The sequence below is a fragment of the Rhopalosiphum padi genome, chromosome 3, assembly GCF_020882245.1.
Source record: "Rhopalosiphum padi isolate XX-2018 chromosome 3, ASM2088224v1, whole genome shotgun sequence".
Taxonomy (NCBI): domain Eukaryota; kingdom Metazoa; phylum Arthropoda; class Insecta; order Hemiptera; family Aphididae; genus Rhopalosiphum; species Rhopalosiphum padi.
The window spans coordinates 69,762,498-69,789,272 of NC_083599.1; the positions used below are offsets into that span (position 1 = coordinate 69,762,498).

Consider the following 26,775-nt stretch of genomic DNA (forward strand, 5'->3'; position numbering starts at 1 on the left):
TAAGTCGAACGAAGTGTTATAACGTCCTATCTACGTCCTATTTACTGCGTCGAATTGCAGACTATGTGGGCGCAAATTATGAAATCTGAATTTTTTATTTGCTAAAAATTGAATATACTTTAAGTGTTACCAAACCCCTCAGGTAGGCAATCCGACTACGTCGGATCGCGGACGATGTGAGTATTATGAGTTATTATAAGTGAAATAATCCACAATACATTTATTACATCAGGTTGTAATTAAATATTAGTGTGCATACCCGATCTATATGACTTTAATAAATACATTATAGCACAGTCTCTTAAAATATTTTCTAAGTATTCCATACGTACACATATTGTGTTTACATATTATATAATATATACTATAAATAATATAATATAACATACTCAGTGGTAGTCAATAAGTACTATTACAAAAAACATAATAATAAAGCTGATACCAAAACATGTATATTTAACACTCGCAATATTCAAAAAAAAAAATTAGTACATAAATGTTGAAATACTGCTTTTTATTAGTCGAGTAATAAAAAAAATATACCGACGTTACCAGCAAAGTCATATAAAGGTCTGTTTACACATAACCGTTCCGTGTCCGATCAGTATCCGTTGTCCGTGCCCGTTCAGTGCAGTTAAAACCTAACTACTGAACACACGCACGTTTTTTACATTCCATTTTTCACTGTTGTTTTGGCTTTTGGGTATTTGAAAAAAATTATAATATGACTGGAAGTGTAGACGAATCGCTAGAAGATCTAGCAGTACTTGCCTTGCTGCTGGATGAAGAGGAAAAGAACAACAAACAAAAAAGGATTTGGGTTCATGATTTATGGAAAAAAAGAAAAATTGAAGACGAATTTGCAACTTTGTATGGAGAGTTGGTAGATCACGAAACAAAATTTTTTGAATATTTTCGAATGCCACAGTACTGTTTTAATTTATTATTAAGTAAAATTGAACATGATATAAAAAAAACAAGATACTTTTTGGAGACCAGCAATAACACCAAAAGAACGATTAGCTGTCTGTCTGAGGTATGTATACTGTATAGATAAATATGAACCTACTTACAACCAAACTGTATGCAATTACAATTTGACTTAACAATATTATAATTTAATTAATTAATTTGAGAATAATAAAATTAATCATACAATGTATTTCTTAATTATATATCTAAAGTAGCGTATAACATTTTAAGCAATTTTAAATTAAAAAAAAAAAAACTTAATAACAATCAATTTAACAAACATCATATTTAAAAGGTAGGTAATTTTATATTATGTGATATTATTGTATATTATCTTTATTTGAAAAATGTTGAAAAAATTGATGAACGAACTGTGGAGATGGTGTGGATGAATAATCAGATGTAGTTGGTGAGCTAATATCATGTGGTGTTTCTATAATATTTTTCGTATTACTAATTGAAGCAACGTGACTGACTTGTGGAGAAGGTGGTGAAGAATAATAATTTGATACACTTGGTGATGGCATCTCTTTCTGTAATTGAGTACTAGGATACGTATTGTGGTTAAGATGTTGTGCAGAACTTGATGGAAAGTTTTGATTAAACTCTCGACTAAACTGTTGCTGAGGTGGTAGCAATTGTGTGGGATATCCGGATATGGTGTCATAAAAGTTGTTTTTTTCTTTTCTTGGTCTACAATCATTTGCATTTCATATTCTTGAACTATAGAAAAAATTTTTGATTTTACTATGTTTTAATAGTATGGCGTAAATGATTTGAGTGTGGGTGAAAGGCCTGCTAAAAAAGCATCATCAACAGAATGGGTTTGTGTAATATTAGCTATATCATTTTCTCTTTTTTGCATTATATACTTCATTAAAGTACTCGAAGCCGATTCCGGGGTTTTGGTTGTACGTTTTTTTGTACATTTGCGAACTGCAGATTGATATTCTGGAGTTTTTGGTAATTGATCTTCACCATCTGTATTGCCACTAATATTAATCTCAATATTTTGAACTGTGCTAACATTTTCCACATCGTCCTCACTGTCATTACTAGAATTCTCTAAATCATCGTTATTCACATCTTTTAAATTTCCTAAAGTATCCCTCTCTTGTAAATGAGGCTTTAAAAACTGAAGCTGATCATCATATTTATATTTTTTAATTTTTCTAAATGTTTGACCACTTGTTGTTTTTTTAATAGATTTTCGATAGTTATCCCTAATGCTATTCCAGCGAGTTTTGCATATTTTTCCTAAAAAAGAGATTAAATATCAATTTATAAAAAAATTTAAAAAAATATATTTATTTTATAATTCACTGTTTAAAATTAATTTTTTTTTCATTAGATTTTAATTTGATAAATGTTGTCAAAAGTCGAAAAAAAAAATTGTACCTATTTATTTTTAAAAATTTTTTAACTGTTATTGTAAAAACATATCAGAAGCCTTGTATTAAAGTTTTAGGTTGAAGAAAATCGAAGTAGTTTTACTGCCCCAAACGGACGATGACATACAAAAATTAAAAAATTTAAATAAAAAAAACATTATTGTAAATTGAATACATTCATCGCTTCCTCAGAATCTAATATAAGTATAATATATTTATAATTATAAAAAATGTTTGTTTTTTTATTTAGGTTTTTAGCGACAGGACATTCGTTTAAGACAATTTCCTTCAGTTACTGCCTAGGTCACGCAACAGTTTATAAAATAGTAATTGACACTTGTCAAAGTATAGTAAAAAATTTGATGACTGAAGTTATGCCTCAACCAACGAAGAACGATGGAAACAAATCTCCAATGATTTTTGGAACGTTTGGAATTTTCCTAACTGTTTAGGAGCGCTAGACGGCAAACATGTCACTATCCAAGCTCCAGCAAATTCTGGATCTAATTTTTTTAACTACAAAAAAACGTTTTCAGTTGTTTTACTAGCATTAGTGGATGCAAATTACAATTTTATAGCAGTAGATGTGGGTGCTTACGGTAAAAACAGCGATGGTGGTATATTGGCACATTCTAATTTAGGAAAATCATTAGAAAATGGTTCATTAAATATTCCTAATGATGAAATTCTACCAAATACCAATATTTCTGCACCGTACGTTATACTAGGCGACGAAGCGTTTCCACTGAAAACGTACTTAATGAGACCGTATCCTGGGAAGCAACTTGACGACTTGTCCAAACGAATTTATAACTATCGTGTTTGTAGAACGCGGAGAGTAGTCGAAAATTGTTTTGGAATTCTAGTACAAAAATTTCGTATTTTTAACAGAAGGATACAGTCTAAACCAGAAAATGTGGACTATATTATTTTAGCAACTTGCGTTCTTCACAACTATATAAAAAAATACAGCAATTGTACCAATGAAGTTTTTCAAAATATAAATGAACCTGTTTCAAATATTACTCTAAATAATATACCTATGCAAGGCGGTGGAGCTGGACGCAAATTATGAAATCTGAATTTTTTATTTGCTAAATCGAAGTATACTATAAATAATATAATATAACATACTCGGTGGTAGTCAATAAGTACTATTACAAAAAACATAATAACAAAGCTGATACCAAAACATGTATATTTAACACTCGCAATATTCAAAAAAAAAAATTTATTATATATTAATGAAAGTAAGAATAATTATTAATTAATTATATTTTATTGAAACCGTTTTAAACTTTATTTTAGTACTTGAAATAACTGAAAGAGCTAAATTAAATACTAAGCGAAAAATGTCACAAACAAATTCTACATCATCTGAGTGTTTTATTGGTATATTAATAATTCATATTTTTATAAATTTTAATTTATAATTGCTATTTATGTCATCATGAATGATTTCATTTCAGAAACTCCAAAACGAAGGAGAAATCGTTATGTTGGCGATGTGACTACTCCAGATTTGAAAACTCCTAAACGTGCGAAAGAAAATTTTAAAGTGGCAAAGTTAAAAATTATAAAACAGAAGAGGAAAATTAAAACATTAACACAAAAAATTAATAGGTTACAAAAAAAACTGTCATCGTTGAAAACTTTGTTCGCATATATGAAGAAACAAAATTTATTGAGTGAAGTAGCCCATGATAATATTCTGGTAATTTATAAACTATATAAATCATTGGAATCAATTAATTATTATTAACTCTTGAAATTATGTTATTTGTCAAGCTAATATTAATAAATTTTTTTTGTTTTTGTGAATTTCAATCATCTTTATTTAATGGACAGATAAAATCAAAATCAAGTTGTCAGTATAGTATGAACAATTCAACAATAAATAGTTAATAAATAACAAGATATGTAAATAAAGGTTGTGATTTTCTAATTAAATTGTGTTTTTTGTGAATTCATTAATTTGTTGTTATTATTATTTCAATATCTTTACATCAATTACACTTTAAGTGATTAGTACTATTTTTTTTTTTTTTTTTTTTAAGAACACTACTTCTGAGCCTATTAAAGATATTTTAAATAGAGCATTAAAGTTCCGCAATAGTAAATATTCATCGTCTATTCGAAGTTTTGCCCTGATATTACAATTTTACTCTTCAAAGGCATATATGTTTGTCAGGAAAACTTTTAAAAATGTATTACCTCACCCAACAACTTTAAAAACTTGGTATTCAGTAGTTGGTGGTGACCCTGGATTTACAAAAGAAGCTTTTGAAGCTATTCAATTACGTGTAAAAAATCTCCTCAAACAGTAATATGCAACATTTGTATTGATGAAATGTCAATAAGAAAACAAATATCTTATTAAAACGGTAAATTTTATGGACGGGTGGACTTGAGTACAAATGCTAGGGAAGACAATGATGATTTTGATAATGCACAAGAAGCAACAAATGCTTTGGTTTTCCTTGCAGTTTGCGTTAACGGTCATTGGAAAGCACCTCTAGGCTATTTTTTGATACATAGCTTATGTGGGAGTGAAAGAGCCAATCTCCTGACTAAGTGTTTTGAGCTTTTGCAAGAAACTGGTGTAATCTGCCATTCCATAACATTTGATGGCGCTCCCAGCAATTTATCTATGTGCACTTTTCTGGGATCAAAATTTGATTATTATTCTGAAAACTTTAAGCCATGGTTTAATAATCCATCCACTCCATTACAATTTAATCCCATTTATGTATTTTGGGATGCATTTCATATGCTAAAACTTGTTAGAAATACTTTAGGAGATAAACAAACAATACAAAATGGTAAAGGAGAAATAATAAAATGGAATCATATTGTTAAATTACAAGAATTACACGAGTCTAAAGGTATTAATTGTATTATTAGAATTTTTATTTTTATATAATTAAGAAATGTGATTATTATTATTATTATTTATTTATTTATTAAAATTTGGAATAACTTTTGTTGACTAATTATTGTTTACTATTGTAAAATGTAAAGTATTGTTAATTATAATTTTCACTATTATTTATTATACATGAATATTAAAAATTATTATTAAAAACGTGTTATTACTTATCAGTTGGCATTGTTGATACTGATTTCTGGACTTCGGGCATGCGCATTAGCGTCGTGTACCGTGAAATTTTAAAGATAGTGGGGATGATGTTGGACACAATTCGGTGCTAAAGCAATTATACGCATGACTAAACCCATAGTATATGATCTAAGCTTCAGATAAAACTTTAAGATTATGTTTTGATGACAAATGAGTGTGTAAACCTTTTTTTGATTTCCCAACGTCTTTAATACAGCTAAACATCGTTTACATTGCGTACTTTTTCCATCGTTTGCGATTAAAAAATGACTCCTTGCTGATGATGTATCTGTATTTTTTTTTTGTTTAATAAAAACACAATCACGTGACATTTTATAATAAAAGTATTAATACAGTTAAATATTTAAATAAAAACCCGTGATCGTAGCGCTACGTGTTGTATGTATCAGCCAACAGCGTAACTAATTTGTTCGTACGTATATCGATCGGTTGTAATATAATGACATAATGTTGTAATATAATAATTATATAAATTATATTAAATCATATTATATATTATAAGATTATTAGTCCAGTCAAAGTAGGAAATAGATCGGAAAAAATTCTCCCCCAACTGAAATTTGGCACACACTTAAAATGTACTTTTCCAATTAACATACTAAAAGTCCTGACGCCTAACCCCTGTGAGTATCTCTCTACCCCCCAAAAAAGGGGTGAAATCTACCCTCGCACTATTTTTATTATAACTCGTTAACCGTTGAACTCACGACAAAAAAGTATAGAACAAAAATTAAAGACCGTAAAATTTACTATAAGAATATAATATTAAAATCACTTAAATTTTAACGTGGTAGTTTTAAGTAAAACATTTTATTTTTTTCAGCAAAAAATTATAGTTTAACACCAAAATGACCTATTAGAAAAGTTATAGCCCTTTGTTTTTACATAATATACTATTTTTATTTTTTTTTATAATTATTACCATTAGATGCAAGGTTATTGTTATCTCCAGTGCTGTTATATCTGTAGGATTATCAAATACGAAACAATTTCGAATATAATAACCAAAGAAAAATTGACGCTTTTTAGTATTTCAGTGTATAGTTATTTTATTTATATATTTAAACTTTAAAGTAATTTCATACCTAATTAATTAGGTGGTGCAGTTTTGTTCTTTTTGCATATTTGTGGTTCTTTATCAGTTTATTCGTCGTCTTCGTCTATGCTAGTGGTCTGTTGTCCATCTGTATTCAACTCCACGTTGTCGTCGTTATCATCATCACAAATCGGTGGTTGGTTTAAACACAATGTCCCTTGACAATTTTTACATATTATGGAACATCGCATTCCTGATTTTTTACAGCCACAATTTTTCTCGCATGATTTAGTGCAAGCACAACTTATAACTGATAGAAGAGAGTCTGTTGCTGGTGGTTTCTTTGTAAAGATCGGAATTATTGTGTTATCTGCTTTTTCCCAGTCCCAATGTAAGGGATTATGTATGTGCCCACGCCAAAGTTGTATTTGTAAGTAAACCCTCAACAAATGTTGCTTTGCTGAATCGACTGTTGGAGGAAGTCGAGAAAGTTTGACTTCTTTTTTGCTGGAAGCCACTGTTTTTCGGAACACATGATACCTGTGATGATTCAATGTTTTAGTGTTTGCTGGTTCTTTAAATAATTTTAACAAGTATTCTTCTCCCGCACGCAATATTTCCTCATGTGTAGCTGATTCATTGTCAAAAACTAATAATGAATCTCGTAGTTCTGGATGTGCTTGAACAGTTTTTAAATGTTTAATTTTCCCTTGTTGAAAGATAGCTGATGTTGTATCACACCCTCCAATTGCATGTACAAACAAAAAATAAGGAAATTTAACTTTAAATTGTTGCTGTAAATTTTGAATAGAGTATGATCTAGTTTCCGTACTTCCTTTACCTGGTTTCTTAAAGATTATCTGCGAATCATCTGTAGTTAACGTCAATAAAAGTATGATCAAATCTACGTCCTCTCCAATGACCACAACTTGTGTGTTAGAATTTGATTTTTGTATTGCTGTATGTACAATAAGTGTGTCAGCATCGTCTTCTGCTTGTAATACGCAAATGTCTGACTTCACTAATTTATCTGTCAACATTGATATCAGCCTCAACTTATTTTTGTCATTAGATAGAAATGATTCTTGCAAAATAATTATGTCCATCGTCTCTTCTATCAATATCTCAGTACCTTTATTCAAATTTTGTCGCCGTTGCCTTTCGGAACTTTTTATATTAAGCTCACTATTTGTGTACCCGTCAAACACAACTACGCAATTAGTACCGTAATGCTTTTTGACGTAAATTATGTAAGCTTGAAGTATATTCCTGTACTTTAAATTTGATCCCCAGACAACGTGGTGTAACAAGAAGCCTCCATCAATTATGTGAACGATAGATTTGTCTTGGATGTCGTAGGAACATGTAACTGTCGGGAAAAGATTGTATAAAATCGATTTTTTTCTATTCTAATTAAATCTTTTAATTCTGGAAAAGGGTTTCGCACTTTTAACCAGCTTGAATATTTTTCGGTATGCTCAGTATCAGTTTTAATTCTGGAATCACGTTGATCGACGTGTTGCTCAGAAGTAAAATTATAAGTATTGGCAAGTTTGTCCACTTGGTCATTAATTGCACTTGCAATTGGGGCGCCTAGAAGTCAGCGAATGAGAATACTACTATTAAAACCTCGGCTACTAGTCAAGCCACCTGAAGTTTTCATGGAACGCATCATAGTTTGTTCTATGGTCATATCGGACCATGTGCCACACCAAAACTTACTTAACCGTTTAATTATAAAATAACCTTCATCGCAAAATTGTTTAAACTCTCCAGGCTTCATATTTGTTTTCAATCCATACATATCTTGAAAATATAAATGAGCTGCTTTAGCATATTGAAAATGTCCAGACGAATGAAAAAAAAGTATCATTTTTTCAACACATTTTAAATGAGCATACCAATTACCTGAACGTTCTGCACAAATAAATCTACGTAGAAGATTAAAAATAAAGAAAAAATACTGAACCCAAAGTATAGCTATTTTCCTTCTTGATTCAATATTTTTAATATGACACTGAATTATACTCATAACATCCTGCAGTATTTCTAAATCTTCAATATCATCCAAAGTTAAGTTTGTGGAATTTTTACTAAAAATATAGTTTTTTAAAGTATTTTTTTTTGATTCAGGCAAGTCCAGTTCATCTAAAATAATTTTTCCTAAGCAAAGTTGAGTGAGAAAATGTGCACGTACTGCTCTCGAGTACGCATGGCCAGTCATCATTTTTTCAATCGAGTTGGCTGCGTAAATTGTACTCCATAACTCTTTCAGCCTACTACCTGCCATAATATAACCTATCGCACCCATGAATGACATCAAAAGATGGAAACCACCAAGACGCACTACTATTTTTGGTTCAATTATGTTGGTTGATTCAACGATTTTTCAAGTTTTTGTGTACAGTGGTTGATCAAAAGTTACAAAACAACATTTTTGATGTACTTTTCTACATTTTTCAACAGCGAAGTTTATAACCGAATTAATACAGTCAGGAGAAGAAGGTGGCAAATTAAGAAATGGCAAAAAAATTATTTTAGTATTTTTGTAGTCTTGGGATTCAGTGATTCTTTCCATAAATTCATTCCAACCCGGACATTTATGTACACCAAACCACTGTGCACACATCCTGTGAAGTTCGTCAGTCGACAATAATGACGTTCTATGAACCGTGGGCCTGATTTTACTTAAATCCTGAATTTCAATTTTGTCGTCAGCGTTGGTCAATTTTTCATATGTAATTATTGGAACGGACTCAATGTTGCTGATTGTCTCTGCTGTAACTGCCTTTTTAACTTTTTCAATATGTTTATTCCAAAGTACTGCATTTGTTGGTACAACACACTGAATTCCGCCCATTGTGTGAAATGTATTGTAACCATCAAGGATAGAAATATTGAAAGCAGCATTATCGAATACAAATTGTGAAATACTATTTGGAGCAACGTCAGGCTGTGGATTTAGCAACGAAGACGTCTCAAATTCATAAACTTCAGTATAAGAAGAACAAAATCCAAAATTTGAAAAAATATCTATTGCACGTTTTGTACCCAAATTTCTATGTAAATATAAAACTAGGCCCCACAAAATAGGTGAAATAAATGAGCGAGGTCGGCAAAAACTTTTTTTTTTGTATCACAAACATTAGATAAAAATAAAATTAAACTTTTTGGTACATCGTCTGCAGCATTATTCATAAATTGGTTTGGTGAAGGATAAGAATTGAGCTCGTAAACTGTTAACCTTATATCTTCTCTTATGATTGAAGCTGCCATTTCTACTATTCTTAACCGTTCTTCGTCCTTATTTTTTTTTTTTGAAGTATACCACGCTTCGGTCAAAATTTTATATGAAGTATCCTTAAAATTAACAATTGCTTATTTTCCTTGAGTTGTTGTAATAATTAAGTCCTCTCCATACTTCTCAATTAATTTATTTCTGAAAGTTCTCTCGTCACACGTACCATTCATTTTTTCATACAAAAATTTTAATGTAAATTAGCATTCGTTTTCACCCTCGATATACTCGCATACATCACTAAACGCTTTAAACGCATCTTCATCTTGTGGACGTCCCCTCTTCTTTTTTCTTCGGATGATAAACTTTTACTACATTTTCTTTCGCAAGATTTATGATAGATTGCCTCTTCAGCAACTAAACATATAACACTAGGTATCTAAACGTTTCAAAACTGTTTTTCCCCATTCATCATTCCTAATTTTTGCAATATCTTGAACCGATTGTTTAAAATGAAGTGTACAAACTTTATAGATAATATCGCGACGTTCCTTACTTTTTTTTAATTCATTCTCTAACAAACAATGTTGATCGCAAAATAAACAATTTTTGTTAAAATTAAATACGTAAATGAAACGTAATTTACCTTTGACTGGTGATGTCATCATCATTTCTTTTTGTTGGTTGACGTATTTCTTAATGGTATCTAGCCTCGTATAGTACACGAATTTATGAGAGCGGCGATACCTTTAGCCTTCACCAAAACACTTTCACTTTCAACTAATTCTTTTTCGCATATAAAACAAGAGTTAGCCATTTTTACAGTAGCTGAATATGATGAACAAAATTTAAATAAAAAATGAGACGTTGGATGTTTACGCACACACGTATACACACAAGGTTAATACGACGAACGTATTAGAACGTGGCACACTGACACTGTGATAACTGATAACTGTTGACCATAAAGCTCGTTGCACACACACGCGCGCGCGCGCGCGCGATGCCGTTATTATTGGTTACAGTTATCGGTGTCGGAGTTGGATGCACATCATAATATATATTATTTACAACAGACTATTTCCGATACGATTAAAATTTAATCTCGATAACCCGATATCGTTGAAGAAGTCGGAATGATGCAAATCGGATATAAATATTTTCGTCAGATAATCAGTGGCCTGTATAATAAAATGGTTGGTTTTCCACATTTAGAATATTTTATAATATAATATATATACATATATTATATTATGAGAATAATATCCAGTCACTTAGAAACTTTTGATAAGTACTTTCTTACCGGGTGTAATATATTGTAATATAATAACAACCTAATACCTACATAAATATGTTAAATATTTATATTTATTATACTACACCAATTTTACAATTTTATATGTTTTTAATAATTAATTTGAATTTTGCTTTTATGAAGAATTACCTATTATTTATTTTAAAATATCTAACATTTTTTTTAGTGTGGAGGAAGTAGGGTCTTCATTTTCATGGGTTTCCACCTCGTTTGAAAGTTTTTTCCTCTCTATAAATTATAAAAATAATAAAACCTAGTTAAATAAATATTCTATAAAATTAATATTACAAACCTAGCACCATATTTTGTATCATAAACATAGTAATATTTCTAATTTCTGATAATCATTATTTTTATACATAACTATTGTATATTTGTATGTAGTACTGTTTGTAGATATATTAAATACATTTATAATAAATAAATTTTAATTTACTTACCTTGAAGTTCTTAATATTGTTTTGGGTGTATTCTTTGTATATGCCTTTCAAGTGTAGCGCTATGTTGGCCTTTTATGGATGACACACACTTATTTACTTGGCATATACAAGAATTTTTCAAAATTTTATACAAAAAAAACATTTTTTCCACCGGGTTAATACTTTTACGACCCATATTGAAAATAAAACTGAATTTTTAAACAAGAAAAAATGAAAATAATGCGTTATTTTTCTCTTACCACTTACCAGTCCTTTTTTTACTGAAGAAAGTTCAGAGTTCTCGTTGATGTAGGTTTAATAATAGTATTACAAATTAGTATAATTTAAACTTGGAATTTATCGGGACATTTTTTGTTTATAGGTTTCGGTCACACTGCTGGATAGATTGTTGGAATTTTCTATAGACCTTCTAGTACAAGGTTAATAGTATTTTTTTTTTTGATAATATTTTTACGGTTTCGGTTTTAATTGTGGTTTTTTCCTGCCCCTGATATATATTGCATATATGTTGCATACTTGCATTAGAATAGTGACGGTGGTGTTATGTTATGAGTTAAGACTTTTAAATTATAATTTATAACACTATATACTTAAAGAGTGCTGAGTTAGTTATTATATTGTATTACTCATTTTTCTCATAATGTATCCTCAAAGCTTTAATAATGAAATTGTTTCTGGGGATAAAAATTATATTAAGGAAGTTAGGAGTAACTTACAGAATATGGAAGACATAGATAAATGGATATCAGAATACCAACAAATAACTAATACTAAATGGAATGTTCGGAGATCATTACCAAATGGTGAAAAGATTGTAGCATCGTAGGTGTTATTTACTTAATATACATACATTTTAATTCTAATAACAGTAATAATTTATAATTAATAGTTTTAATGTGTATGTAAGAACTTGCAATCACAAAAGGCGCAACTATGATTCTGCATACGAAGCTACGGCATGCAATAGCATATATACCAGCCAGCGGCCACGACCTAGACCACCTTCGTCCCCGCTGAGTGCGGTGAATGTGTAAGCCGGACGATACTAGCGATCGTTGGACACGGATATGCTACAGGCTCACCCAGCGACCAAAGTTTCTTACGAAACCCCGTCGTAACCCTTTATCCTTCTTGTGCCGTGAGATGTCGAATCCCGAATCCGCCGCCGTTAAGTGTCAACGCCGTATTGTTACGTAGAGCCGCCGCCACCGAGTCGAGCTGACGCGTATACCTGTCAACCCTTTCCGCACGCCGACAGTCAGCACGAGCCACTACGGAAATCAACAACACTTGCTACCGGAAAACAACCGTGAGTTTTGTATCACACATTCCCCCCCCCCCCTTTTATGTAAACTCCCATTATATTAATTTTACTGTACACTCATTGAGTATCAAACACACTTTTAAAAGAAAATACTGTAAAAAACATAATGAATACAATTGTTGTCAAATTATAAATGAATAAATATTGGTAAATTGTACAATATCGTCGTTCATTACATGTTCAATATAAAGAAAAGTTATTCAATGTTAACATGCAATGTTCTTGTAATAAGGGTAAATTTGGACATTTTTGTATTCACCAATGTGCTATTTACATGCATTTTGATACACTATCAAACAAATTTTTCTGCTTTGACACCTAGCGATAGACATAACATTACTTTATTGGCAGATGGAGATAAAGCTCTACCGGAAGATTTTTTTCAGTAATTTCTTTTGGATTCTAATGTTGCAATTACAAAAAATATAAATAATGAAGAATTTGTTCAAATTAACAATATCATTTCAAACAATACAACCTTAACAAATCAAAATATTTTTGCAGCTATAACCAACAAAACTAATTCACAACAAGTACCGCAAGAATCTATAAACAATATAATTTATTTATTCAAAGAAATTCATCAAAATTATGGATCATCTTCATTTGCCCCTAACAAGTTGACTGCCACGGTGTTTTTATAGAGCTGTCAACAAACGCTATGAGTACCAGAATAGGTACTCGCTGTGTTTGTCCCGTGTGCTGTTGTATTTTTAGACAGTTGCTAACATGGGCCATGGGTTTTTTTTCATATTTCTTATAATTTATTTATCGTAATTGTTTATCATTTTAATAATATTTAAAAGAAAAATAAACCGATTTGGAGTGAAAACCATGTATGGTACTCAATGCCTATTGTATCATATTATTCAGTTATCCGTTTATTTTCATTCGAGTCATCGTCGAGTTGTGACATTATTGATTAGTTTATTACAATGGACGACGACGAAATTGTTCAAGCCCTTTGGTCATTAGATGAGTTATCTGAATTTGATGATAGTGATGTAGATCCTGACTGCTTTGGTAAATATTGCCTAATTTATAATATTTTTTGTATATCGTTTTAAGTGTACAAACGTCAATCGTTTTATCATAAATATGTAGATAATGCACAACTTTTATCGTGTATGACCTAACTAATAATAGTAAATACTTTAGTATAAAATATATACTACCTATTTCATTTATATAATATGTATAGGGTTCTGATACTGATGATGATATTATTCCTTCGAATAACTCACATGAAAATTATGAAAATTACGCTTCTGACATTGATGATATAATTGCTTCAAATAGTTTAAATTAAAATTATGACGCTTCTACTTCAAGTTCGTCTGGTTGGGGTCCTATAAACAGTAATACTTCTAGTCCAGTGTTCAATTCTGAGTCTTTTGGAATCAACCCAGACATTCTCGAAACACTTAATGATGGTACACCATATGACTTCTATTCTTTATTTATTAATGACGAAGTCTTAAATTTATTAGTTATTGAAACTAACAGATATGCTCGTGATTTACTTTCAACTCCTCGTGGTCCAAAATCTAGACTCAATAAATGGGTTGATGTTGACACTGTTGAAATTAAGAGATTTTTGGGAATAGTTATGTGGAAATAAAATATTTTAAAACCATAATCTCATATTTAGAAGAATACAAAATTGTTCAGCCACAATTTCAAATTCAAATCTATTATAACTAACAATAAAAGCACGATAATGTACTGAACGTGCTGCCTTTAGTCACTAACAGCAGTCAAACAATTTACAAACTATTTTTCCTAATTATAAAAAACGTAATATATATATATTACGGTCCAAGTGGATAAATGGTCATTGTAAACACTGACCGGACAAAGTTTACAATGTCCGAATTATTCAAGCCATGTAGATAATTATTCACATAAACCAGACAATGTATATGTCGCATCCACTTAATGTAATCGTATTTTTCATGAAATGGATATCCATTTCATGAACAACGATCATATCGTGTAAGTCAAATTTTAGTTCATGAAATGGACATATATTTTATCCATTTCATGAAATGGAAACTCTTATTTTACACTTTGTGTAATTTTTTTAATTAATTACATCAATAGGTAACTTTTTGTGAAATCGAAATAATAACATTGATACGAGTACACGAATCTAGTATCTTTAAATTGTAAGCATTAAGATACTAAATAGGTATTGTAGAACTTACTGTACTATACTAATAAGTAATATGTTATCGACACCTGTTATCGATAAATAATCGCATCAATTGTATGAGTGTAATAGCACTCTGGAAAGTTTTTATTTTTATTTTTATATGATGCCAGTACGTTCTCTGACTTTATGCGAGCCGTATATTAACGTTATTACGAGGAATACAATTTATAAAATGGAATTTGATTCATTTGCTGAGTACTATGAAAAATTAAATGCCTACTATGTAGGCAAACCCGGGAAAAAACCACCCACCCAAAATGAGGTTCAATTAATAATTCAAGAAATATTAGCTGCCAAAATAAAAATGTAAGTAATTGTTAAAATATACAAAATATTTACACTTCAAATAAAATTATAACAATCAGCCATCAGGGCTTGTATTTCAAAAAACTATTTTGTTTTATGTTATTTGGAATTAAGAGGACGCTATACCCGCAGTGTTGTCTCTGTCATAAGCTTCTATATCTATAGCCGCTACGCTGTCGTGATGTTATTATTACGCGTATATTAATATTATTAAGCCTACAATTTATACGGGAAACCGGTATTTTTATGAGCGATTCACAATGTCACACAAGCTACGGCGTTGCAAAGGCGTATAAGCTATCCATATACCCGTTATAATAACATCGCGAGTTCGTAACGATATATTATAATAAACTATAAAAATAATTTTAATAATAATTAAAAATATATTTTATTGTTAATTGTATATATAAAAATAATTAATAACTAGGGTTGTGCATTTAATGCACTAAAAAACCTTAAAAATGCATTTAAAATATCAAAAAAATGCAATAAAATATGCACTTAAAATGCAAAAAAAAGGAATATAAAATGCCAAAAATTACCTACTAATAACTTAATCTGGAAATTCGTGACTGATAAACGATATACCACAATAACTTATCTAGTTGTCTAGCAATTGCCTTATTTTATCGAATCGTTATCTTTACCCGTATATAGCTTATTGTGACTTGTGTAAAATATTATTTAATAAAATATATAAATTTGACATAATATACAGCCTGTGTAAAATAAAAAAAAGTGTTTTCAAACAAGTCAATTCATGGCATTTGATTAAAAATACTAAAAAAGCAAAATATGACCTAAAAATGCAAAAAAACGACCTAAAAAATTAAAAACGTCAAAAAATGCAAAAATATGCAAAATAAAAGTTTCATAGATGGATTCGTAGTTACATAATTCAAATTATGTACCTTCAAAGCTATGTTTTACAATCACCAAAAAAAAATGCACTTTTCTATAAATTCACAGCCTATTAATAACATTATCTGTTATATAAAGTTGTGTGTTTAACCATAAATATTTAAACAATATTTCTTTATAATTTGGAATTTACATTATTTTATAGTGGTAAAAAAGAGAGGCGAGATTATTATCTTATCAAAACATATGATGTCCTGTGCGTTACAGATCAAAAGTTTTTGATTTATAAAAAAACTGATGAAGATGAAGACATAAGGTAATTTTTGATTTGTTTTTTATAATTTGTATTCTGTATTGTTAATTTAATTATTTTAACAGGTACGTTGTACCATACGAAGAGTTGTACGATCGTATTAAGGATTTTCACATTAAAACGGGACATGGTGGAATTGTTAAATTACGTATGTCAATGGGTCATAAATACAAAATTCCGAGACCAGCAATAGAAAAGTTTTTGTCTGTATGTGCAATATGTAATTCCAAGCAAGGAGCAAATCGGAAACTAGTTATCAAACCAATTGTAACTAAAGATTTCAATGAAAGAGGCCAAGTCGATTTAGTCGATTTCCAGTCAACACCTGATGGTAAATATAAATGGATCATGAATTATCAGGACCACAATACAAAATTTTTATTATTGCATCCTCTTGAAAGCAAACGAGCTATAGAAGTGGCGAACAAATTACTCACTATTTTTCTTACATTTGGAGCCCCTAAAATACTTCAGAGTGATAATGGACGAGAATTTGTTAACTCCATTATTAAGGAATTAAAGGATCTGTGGCCACAATGTACGATAGTCCACGGCCGACCACGTCATCCCCAAAGTCAGGGAAGTGTTGAAAGAAGTAATCAAGACATTGAGAATATGATTCGTGCTTGGATGAAGGATAACCAATCTAAAAAATGGTCGGTTGGATTACAATTTGTACAGTTTCAAAAAAATTCGTCTTTCCATCGAATAATAGGACGATCGCCGTATAAAGCATTATTTGGATGTGATCCGAAAATTGGATTGTCTTCATCAAATCTTCCATCAGAAATAATAAAAAAACTAACCACTGAAGAACATCTTGAAGAAATTTTAAATAATATTCAACCTGAACATGAAAAAGAACAGATTACATCATATTGTAGTATTTGCAATACAGAAATGTTAACTGAGGTTGAATTTGCCGAAACTATTATTTGTGATTTATGTAAAACTAGTGAAAAAATAAACAAACAACGTCAACTTGGATATCAAGGACAAGAAAAAGCAGCTGAAATCATGTTAAAGGTATCTTTTTAAATCATTGTACCTATTTAATCTATTTTTTATTTAAAATCATTGTAATATCATTGTCTTTAGGTCAGCCAAACAAGGGTTCCTGATTTACAAATTGGCGATTGCGTCTTAATAACAGTACCTAAAGTAGATCGAGGACCGTCAGATCCTGCCAATGTAATTGCAGTTATTGTCAATCAGAACGAACATAAACTTCACCAACTCGGAACTCAGTATGGCTTAGTAAAAGGGTGGTACAATTCAGCAAGTTTAAAACCCGCGACATCTAATTTTTTAAAAATTACCGAAGTTAATAATGATAAAGAACTTACATTACGTGAAACAGTTTCTCATATTTCTGGGGGACAAGGTTTTTTAAGTTGCATTTGTAAACGCCAATGTGAATCAAAACGTTGTGCTTGTTTTAAAGCTTCGGTAAAATGCAACAGTCGTTGCCATAGCTCTAGTATTTGTAAAAATAAGTAATAATTTATTATTTATATAAATAATATATATATAAATGTAATAAAATGTACTCGTATCAATGTTATTATTTCGATTTCACAAAAAGTTACCTATTGATGTAATTAATTAAAAAAATTACACAAAGTGTAAAATAAGAGTTTCCATTTCATGAAATGGATAAAATATATGTCCATTTCATGAACTAAAATTTGACTTACACGATATGATCGTTGTTCATGAAATGGATATCCATTTCATGAAAAATACGATTACACTAAGTGGATGCGACATATACAATGACCAGAACTGCAGGTGCCAAGTGAATAAAATACATATATTAATAATTAATGACTTATATAATTTTATTTAATATTTTTTTAAGAGATTTGATTAGCAAATAAAATTGAGAATATTTTATTTATATTAATTTTTATTGAATATTGAAATTATTTATTTTTACAAGTATTACCACTATGGCATTTAGAGTTGCATAAAATTCCAGCAGCTTTACATTTGCATCTCCTTGTTTCGCATTTTTGAACACAAGTGCAGCGGTCATAGCCTTGGCCTCCTAGATTTGAAAATAGCCTAGCTGCTTCTCTTAGAGACAACTGAATATCGGGGACTTCATCAACACTCACAAACTTCTCCTTGCAAATAGTAAATTGATTTCTACTATAATAATGTTGCAGTTTACCTTTGGTTGTGCCCAATTTATAATTTCCGTCTTCCACTATAAAAAAAAAATTGTAATTATAAATAAACATATTAAACAACAAATAATAATTAAAATGTTATTGTTTATAATACTTGATATAATTACTGCCAAAATTGATCGTAAGTCGCTTCGAGCTCTATCTACGTCTGGTATTTTTATTTTTACTGAATCTCCAATGTTTCCTTCACAAAATCTTCTTTCAGAAAGAAATTTCATTTTATTTGCTTGCTTTTCTAAATTCTGCACAGATTCATTTCTTTTTATCTGAATAGAAAGTTTTCTAGAGCTTAAAGCATCCTCAGAATTGTAATTTTCTTCATTTTCTTCTACAATCACTTCATTGCCTTCCTTGTTTTTTTCTTTACTTTCTTTCTCTTCAATAGTGTTTAAGGCTTTTTCTAAATCTTCTTCTGTTTTTAATTTTTCTACTACATGCATTGGGAGTACACAATTATTTAATCCAATTTTAGCCCTAGAGCCAAACATAGCTTCGTACGGTGAAGATTTAATGCCATGATGAAAAGATCGATTTTTCATGAATTGTACGAATTTTATGCCTTCGCTCCATTTTTTGGTCTTATTGTCTTCCAACCACGTTCCCAACATATTCTCTATGTCTTGGTTGGCACGTTCTACTGAACCTTGACTTTGAGAATGGCGAGGCTTACCATGTACTATTTTTAAATCTTTCCACATACTACATAATTCTTCTACTATCTTGTTTGAAAATTCTCTACCATTATCGCTTTGCAATATAGCTGGAGCACCAAAAGTTGTAAATATATCCAGTAAAACATAAGCAACTTCCTCAGCACGTTTATTAGATAAAGGACGCAAGTTTACAAATTTAGTTAAATGGTCTTGATAGACTAAAATAAACTTATAATTACCATCAGGCTGGGCCTGCATATCAATTAAATCTATTTGACACCTTGAATTCATTTCTTTTGATATAATAGGTTTGACTACTAAGCCTTTTTTAATTGTACTTCCTTTTTTTTGGCATGATTCGCATAAGTTCAAGTATAACATAATTGCCTCCCTTGTTATATTTTTATATTTAATATTTAACTCGTGTTCCATTCTACTACGCCCTCCGTGCCCGATTGATAAATGAGTTTCATGGAGGATATTAAAAAGTTCTTCGTTATGCACGTAATATTTAATTTGGTTACCTTCATTTATTGGTACAACAAGTTTTTCCACATTACACACTCGCATTGTATCATACTTCTTAATCAATTTATAATCATTTGGAATTTTGGTTTTTTTCAATTTTAATTCTTTTAAATGTACTATAAGTTCATCATATTTAAGTTTACTTAAATATGTACTGTTAGGTTTTTTAAGATCTAAAATATTATTTAAACGATTATTAAATGTATTTTCCATTTTAAAAACAACACGCACAAATACTACACAATTATAACACAGCACTAAACGGCACAGGTAAACAGCAGTACGCGTACTGTCGTCTATGATAGATATGGCTATATGCCTACATAGAGTTCCATGATAATAATAATAAATTGCGATATAAATTGTTGTTATTGATGGACGACGAATATCCAAGCGGCGTATGTTGAAAGTGCCCACCGATTCCTAATTATCTACTAATGACACTACCGATAAAAGTTATCGTAACCCGTAAGACGTAGTGCCTGAAAGAAATAACAAAAATATTAAACTCTAAAATAACTCTAATATTCACATTGACCACACCAGTTTTAGCATTGTATACAATGACTGGACATTGTATTACAATGACTTAGTCTATACAGGAATTAAATATGTATTATTTACTTTGCCCAAATGTCTTAAGACATTGTATACAATGTCCGGACATTGTATTACAATGACTGATTTATCCACCTGGACCGTAACATATACATCTAATATATTTTATTTTAATTTAAATTTAATAAATTTAGGTTATTCGAAATATTTACCTAAAAATAAAAATATATTTCTAAAAAAATGTTGTGAAGAATTCAAAAAAGCTAAGATAGATAGAGGAGATGAACTAAACCAGAAAAGGTTTAGTTATGACCAAAATTCAGATGGAGAATATGTGACTATTGCAGAATCTAATAAATATCAAAACATATTTTTAGATATAAGTTCTCCTGAAAAATCTCCACAAGATTATAAAAATTGTGATTCACCAGTTCAACACCAAATTGTACTAATAAAGAATTCAATGCAAGTATTCTTGAACAAGAAATTTTAAGAGGTAATCCTAATTTTTAATTGGATACAAGCTTAATTTAGTTGTAAATAAAACGAAAAATAAACCGGGACGCATGTACCTAAAATGGATAGAAATTTTAATAATCGTTAAATCCGTTAAAATATGAATAGTTTTAAGAAATGGAAACTTATGTACACCAATTTATTAAATTATCAAAGAAGAGGTTTATTATATGAAATGCATATTCATTTAATTCAATAGGAGTAATAATTGTAATGGCATACTATGATAATCATAATTAGAAGTGTTATCTAGATAATTGTAAAAATATGTTTTGTAAAATTCTGAAAAGATTAAGCTTTTCAGGGACTGTCAAAAACGAACAATTTATAAGAAAAGGACAGAAATATTAAAAGATATTTCAGGCGTCGATATAATTTATACAATTTGTAACATTGCTTACATCATCAATAAGATCTTAAAAGATGGACTATTGGCCACTTAAAGTTTAAGTTGTTAAAGTAACAATTTTAAAAATAATAAAATGTATTCAAATCCAACAATTATTACCAAAATGAATGGTGAGTTTATAGCAATGGAAACAACGATTACAGCATGCTTGCAGTATCAGTGTGTAGGTAATTATTATATCTATTCACATCGTCTAGTTCGGACCCAAAACCTCGAGGTTTTGGTCGTCTCAAGTCGTTCCAGTCAGCTCAATACCTCAGCTCAGCACCCCCTTTCCATTGAATATTTTGTATTGAGCCATGTCTCGTTCCCTTTAACCTTTGCTATTATTTTATTTTAATTTTATTTACATAAAGGCTTCAATTACCAAGATTATTAGCCTATAATTACAAAAAGTTATAGTTTTACAATATAAAAGGAGACATTATCTTATTATTGTAGGGGTACAATGAAAAAATTGTAATATTTACAGTTTTTTATCTAAATTTAAAAATGTTGACGGAGATATGTTGACTGAGAGCTTCTTCGAATGACCTTGGATTATTGAGAAGACAACGTGCGGTTGAGTATTTGGGGCAGACCATAATGATGTGTTCCATTGTAAGGGGAGTTTTACACGTGTCACACGAGGGGGGGGACTCCTTGGTTATCAAATCACTCATATTGTGTGATGTGGGAATGACCTATTCTGGCTCTGTTTATAATTATTTGTTCTTTCCTGGTTGCATTCTCTGAATATGCCCATTTGGACACAGTTTTTTTGGTGTTTCCGAGTTTGTTGTCGGGATTTGAATCCCAGTGATTTTGCCATGTTTTTATATTCCGTTTATGGGTTTCATTTGTGAGATTTTTATTTGGGATTTTATTTATGAAGGTACCCACATAAACTTAATATTGTTTTTCGATGAGGAAATGAGGTCTTTGGTAAGTTGGATTATTTGTTTTACGAATATTATATATTTATATATATATATATATATATATATATATATATATATATATTTAATATAATATAATATATATACACATATTGTTATTTGTTATTATATTCTGATTCTGGTATGGGACAGAATATTTGTTCTAATATATTATTATTATTTTATATAGTCCTAGTTAGGTGACTGATCATCGCTGCTAAGATATTGTTTTGGTATTAAATATTAAATATTTATATAATAAATAAATAATTATATTTTATTGTTATAATTCCATTGTATGTATTTATTTTAGCATAGTTGTATCTAGTCCAGGGTGTGCGAGTTCCAGGTGCTAACCGCAGAGACAGGAGCTCCTAGTGCGAACAAATATATTTTAAAAATGTCAAGTATCCAGGAATAATTTTTTAAATTACAACAAAACAACATGCTAATGTGGTAATTACAATAAATCCGTTCCGTTAAGAGTAAACGCGCGAGCACGGGTGACGCTGACAGATAAAATTCCGTCCTGTCTCCGTTCCGTCGTAGTATGAATAGACCTTAAACTATAGGTTTAATAATATTAATATACGAGTTACCATGATTAACTAACTTAAGGTCTACTCACACTATGACGGAACGGAATTTTATCCGTCAGCGTCACCCGTGCTCATGCGTTTACACTTAACGGAACTGATTTATTGTAATTACCATATTAACATGTTGTTTTGTTGTAATTTAAAAAATTATTCCTAGATACTTAACATTTTTAAAATTTATTATTATATTTTATACACCCAATGGTATTTTTAAATGCATTTTTCTGCAAAAATTAACTTAACTTACTGTAGTAATAATGCCTAATAATAAAATAAATAACTTTAATCACAATAATATCATAAAATAAACTTAGTAATATAAAATATTATAGGCTGACAGACCGCCTTCGCTCAAAATAGTCAAAATATAACTTAAATTATTTTTAGTAATTTAAATGTTTTGAAAATTGTAATCAAATTATGGTTCGTAGAATTGGACATTGATTATAGGTATATGGTTGTCGTTGTCAAATGCACATTTTAAATTAGAATCACTTGTGCTAGGACGTAGGGCATGACAAACGTTATTCGTTAGGTCTAACTCCAGTTTTTGTTGTGTGGTTTATGTGCGATATATTATACAATATATTACTTACAGACTTAAGTAGATACGTATCAAAAAACATATATTATTAAAGAAATGGATAATTTTTCGAATGAAGATCTATTGATGATAGCAGTACTTTTAGATGAAGAAGAATCAACAATAAAAAAACGAATGAGGAATGTTTGGGTACATCCAGTTTGGCAGAAGCGCTCTTTTGAAGGCGAATTCATCACTTTATTCAAAGAGCTTGTCGATGACGAATCTAAGTTTTATGAATACTTTAGAATGACTATGTACAGCTTTAATAAACTGCTGAATACTGTTGAAAGTGAAATTCAACGGCAAGATACACGTTTCCAGAAATGCATATCACCCAGACATCGATTAGCTGTTACATTGCGGTAAGAACCACGATTGAATGTAATTTAAATTAATTATTAAAATTATAATATAATATATAATAATAGGTACCTACCTAATAATGGATGTTTGTTAAATATTATATTATTAACAACTTAAACTACTAAAATAAATAAATAAAACAAAATTTAGTAATCACTGAACATTTATTGTAGCCTGTAGGTCCAAACGGCATCACTTCTGAGCGTAAACTAAACTACTGCTGCCAAGCGGAGAAGCTCCCTGTTCCCCACTCTTCCCTATGTTTACATTCAGCTATTCTTAGGTCTCATGTCCTCATGAGACTTACACTTTTTTTTTTTTAGAAAATGGTAGTAACAATAAATTAATATACAATCTTAACTTATAACTAATAATAATAATTAAATGTCACATTAGCATAGTGTATGTACTTTATATAATTGAATTTACATCTTGTAGAATACCTAATTAGTATATTAAAAATATTATTAAATAAAATTATATATAATCTCCAAAGTTTTTTGGTTTCTGCCTGTTCCTGATGGGTCGTTGTTCAGCTTTATTGTGATCAACCGCCTCTTTCGCTTGTCTGTTGTTCTTTCATGAACTTCCTTCATCACTTGAGTCAGATCCAGGATTTGTATAGAGTTTCATCTGGTCAATGGCCACCACACCTTCATAAAATGTCTGTGTTCTTTGAATTTCAGGTTTAATCCTGCACTCTGAAACGATCATTTGGTAAGACTTCAGTTATCACATTGGGACCCTTATACTTTGCCAACATCTTTTTGGATTCACCTGGCTGACCAAGTGACTGACGCTGGATCATTACTAGGTCACCCGTGATATAAGTAGGTATTCTAGATCTATTTTTGTTGTGATGATCTTGCATTTTATTTTGCTCAATAATTATTGATTCTAAGGCTCTAGTTCTTAGTTTGGTAATATCACAAGTACTGTTTGAAATTGCTTGTATTTCATCTTGTATTGGGTGACCATCATATGTTCTTGGTGTGAATCCAAACATTAATGCAAATAGAGTTGATTGTGTTGATTTGTTAAATGCATTATTAATGGCCCACTGTATCCTTCCCATGTTCTTGTCCCAATCTGCCTCCTCTTTGCAAGTGGTTGTCAGTATGGGTAAAATGGTTCGATTCAACCTCTCTGTCCGTTGGCTGTGGGAGTAGCTGTCGCATTTCTTACATGTATAATGTTTCTAGACTTGCACATTTGTTCAAATTCTTTCCCTATATAGGCTGTACCACGATCACAGATTATTCTGATCATAGGTCCAAATATATATATAATGTCCTCCATTAATTTTGTGGTTGTGCTGCTCTTGACATTTTTGGTTGGTTTTAATATTGAAAACTTTGTAAAACCATCAACTAGTACAAATAAATATATATTGTTTAGTTTTCCTTTTATAAAAGGTCCCAAATGGTCAACATGAACCGTATGAAAAAGAACTCCTACTTTGCACTTGCATGCAGTTGACCTTGACGTCGTCCTCCAGGCACTTTGTTGTAAAGACAATCTAAACATAACCCTACAAAACCTTTAACATAACGTTTCACGTAAGGAAACCAATAGTGATGTCTCAGTCTTTGTATTGTATTTTCCACAGCTGGATGCCCCACATCGTTATAGCATATCCTCACAATATGGCTTCTTGCCCGATTTGGTACCACCCATAGAAGTTTGTCGTTGATCCGACGATACAGTCTTCCATAAATTACACTATATTCCTCATGAAGTTGTCTTTCAGCTTTATTCAATGATTTTTCTTCTCCCAGTCCTAAAATCTTAATAATATTATTCACTTTTTTGTCTTGCCTTTTTGCAAGCGTCAAACTCTATAACATCTTTCTTCAAGCCTTTCCACGTATGGTGTAATTTAATTCGCTTAATTGTTTTAGAAATCCCTTGATGTCCTCCTAATGGTGATAAATAGAACTCCTCGATAATTTTATGTTTCTCTTCTTCTGAATAAGAGTCACCACTGTAAACCATTATTTTGATTTCAGAATTCTTAAAAATATATCGTAGCATTGTTCGAATTTGTTCCCAGTTAAGCTGATCGTAGCCACTACCGATTTTGGGTAGAGCCACTTTATTTAAATTATTGGAATTATTTAAATTATTATTTCTTCACAAACAATTTTGATATTTTGTAATACTCATTTTTTAAAATAAATAATACTCGTAAATAAATAAAATAACAGTAGGTATACCTATAAATGTAAACTTGAAATTTTCACCAAATGTTTATATTATTATTTTTATTATAAAATACAATTTTCAAAATTCTTTAACTCTTTTTGAACTACTTATATAGGCGTGACAAATATTCATCTATTTAATTTTTTTTCTTCCATAAATGGTTCAACATTTTTAAACATTTAATACAAGATCCTAAATAACTTAATTTTTTATGTGTATAAAAATATAAAATACATAAGCTCAATTTTTTATAAATGCATTTGAAGTTTAAGCTTCATTTTAGTCCCTTTAATTGTGTTTATGCATTTAATCGACTTAAATACTAAATAATCCTAAAAACATTTAAAGTTTACCTAATTGTTTCCCATGATGAACACACGATAGTTAAATATTAGCACCAGTCACTATTTTTTGTAAATTTTGCTACTACACACTTTTTTTTTTATTTGCATATCTAGACAATATCAGGGTTATCACTAGTAAAGATAAACTTTTTTTCGTCTATTTGTCATTTGCTATTGCACACAAAGATAAGAGCTGATCAGCACCTAAGAAAAAGGTTCTACAACAGGTTTGATTATACCACAGAAAATTCTTTAATCTATTCTGTGATTATACCTTGGAATTGTGCCTTGAGGCTTGAATTAAAATAAAAACGAATTAAATTATATAATCCTTATTTAATTATTAAAA

At 30.1% G+C, this 26,775-nt stretch overlaps 3 protein-coding genes and 1 pseudogene across 3 annotated transcripts; 1 reads left to right on the forward strand and 3 right to left on the reverse strand.

Moving 5' to 3' along the window:
• Positions 1 to 1,331: 1,331 nt before the first annotated feature.
• On the reverse strand, positions 1,332 to 2,488 carry LOC132923868 (uncharacterized; annotated as a pseudogene).
• Positions 2,489 to 15,242: 12,754 nt separating this feature from the next.
• LOC132925548 (KRAB-A domain-containing protein 2-like) lies at positions 15,243 to 18,053 on the forward strand. The gene is made up of 4 exons (XM_060989938.1): positions 15,243 to 15,376; positions 16,446 to 16,556; positions 16,619 to 17,579; positions 17,652 to 18,053. The coding sequence occupies exons 1-4, from the start codon at positions 15,243 to 15,245 to the stop codon at positions 18,051 to 18,053; spliced, it is 1,608 nt and encodes a 535-aa protein (XP_060845921.1).
• Positions 18,054 to 18,478: 425 nt separating this feature from the next.
• Positions 18,479 to 19,971, reverse strand: LOC132925549 (KRAB-A domain-containing protein 2-like). Its single transcript, XM_060989939.1, has 2 exons — positions 18,843 to 19,971; positions 18,479 to 18,765 (listed from the first exon to the last, which is right to left on the reverse strand). Exons 1-2 carry the CDS (start codon positions 19,969 to 19,971, stop codon positions 18,479 to 18,481), a joined length of 1,416 nt encoding a protein of 471 aa, XP_060845922.1.
• A 4,485-nt stretch (positions 19,972 to 24,456) lies between these two features.
• LOC132925550 (uncharacterized) lies at positions 24,457 to 25,872 on the reverse strand. The gene is made up of 5 exons (XM_060989940.1): positions 25,696 to 25,872; positions 25,336 to 25,396; positions 25,020 to 25,247; positions 24,655 to 24,975; positions 24,457 to 24,578 (listed from the first exon to the last, which is right to left on the reverse strand). Exons 1-5 carry the CDS (start codon positions 25,870 to 25,872, stop codon positions 24,457 to 24,459), a joined length of 909 nt encoding a protein of 302 aa, XP_060845923.1.
• Positions 25,873 to 26,775: the final 903 nt, after the last annotated feature.

Coding starts and splice junctions, on each gene's coding strand:
- LOC132925548 (XM_060989938.1), top strand. CDS start 15,243: ATGGAATTTGATTCATTTGCTGAGTACTATGAAAAATTAAATGCCTAC. Junction 15,377..16,445: donor TTAGCTGCCAAAATAAAAAT/GTAAGTAATTGT, acceptor ATTATTTTATAG/TGGTAAAAAAGAGAGGCGAG. Junction 16,557..16,618: donor GATGAAGATGAAGACATAAG/GTAATTTTTGAT, acceptor TTATTTTAACAG/GTACGTTGTACCATACGAAG.
- LOC132925550 (XM_060989940.1), bottom strand. CDS start 25,872: ATGGTTTACAGTGGTGACTCTTATTCAGAAGAAGAGAAACATAAAATT. Junction 25,397..25,695: donor AGTTTGACGCTTGCAAAAAG/GCAAGACAAAAA, acceptor GGTTATGTTTAG/ATTGTCTTTACAACAAAGTG. Junction 25,248..25,335: donor CAACTGCATGCAAGTGCAAA/GTAGGAGTTCTT, acceptor TATTTGTACTAG/TTGATGGTTTTACAAAGTTT.
- LOC132925549 (XM_060989939.1), bottom strand. CDS start 19,971: ATGCGAGTGTGTAATGTGGAAAAACTTGTTGTACCAATAAATGAAGGT. Junction 18,766..18,842: donor TTTGGCAGTAATTATATCAA/GTATTATAAACA, acceptor TTTTTTTTATAG/TGGAAGACGGAAATTATAAA.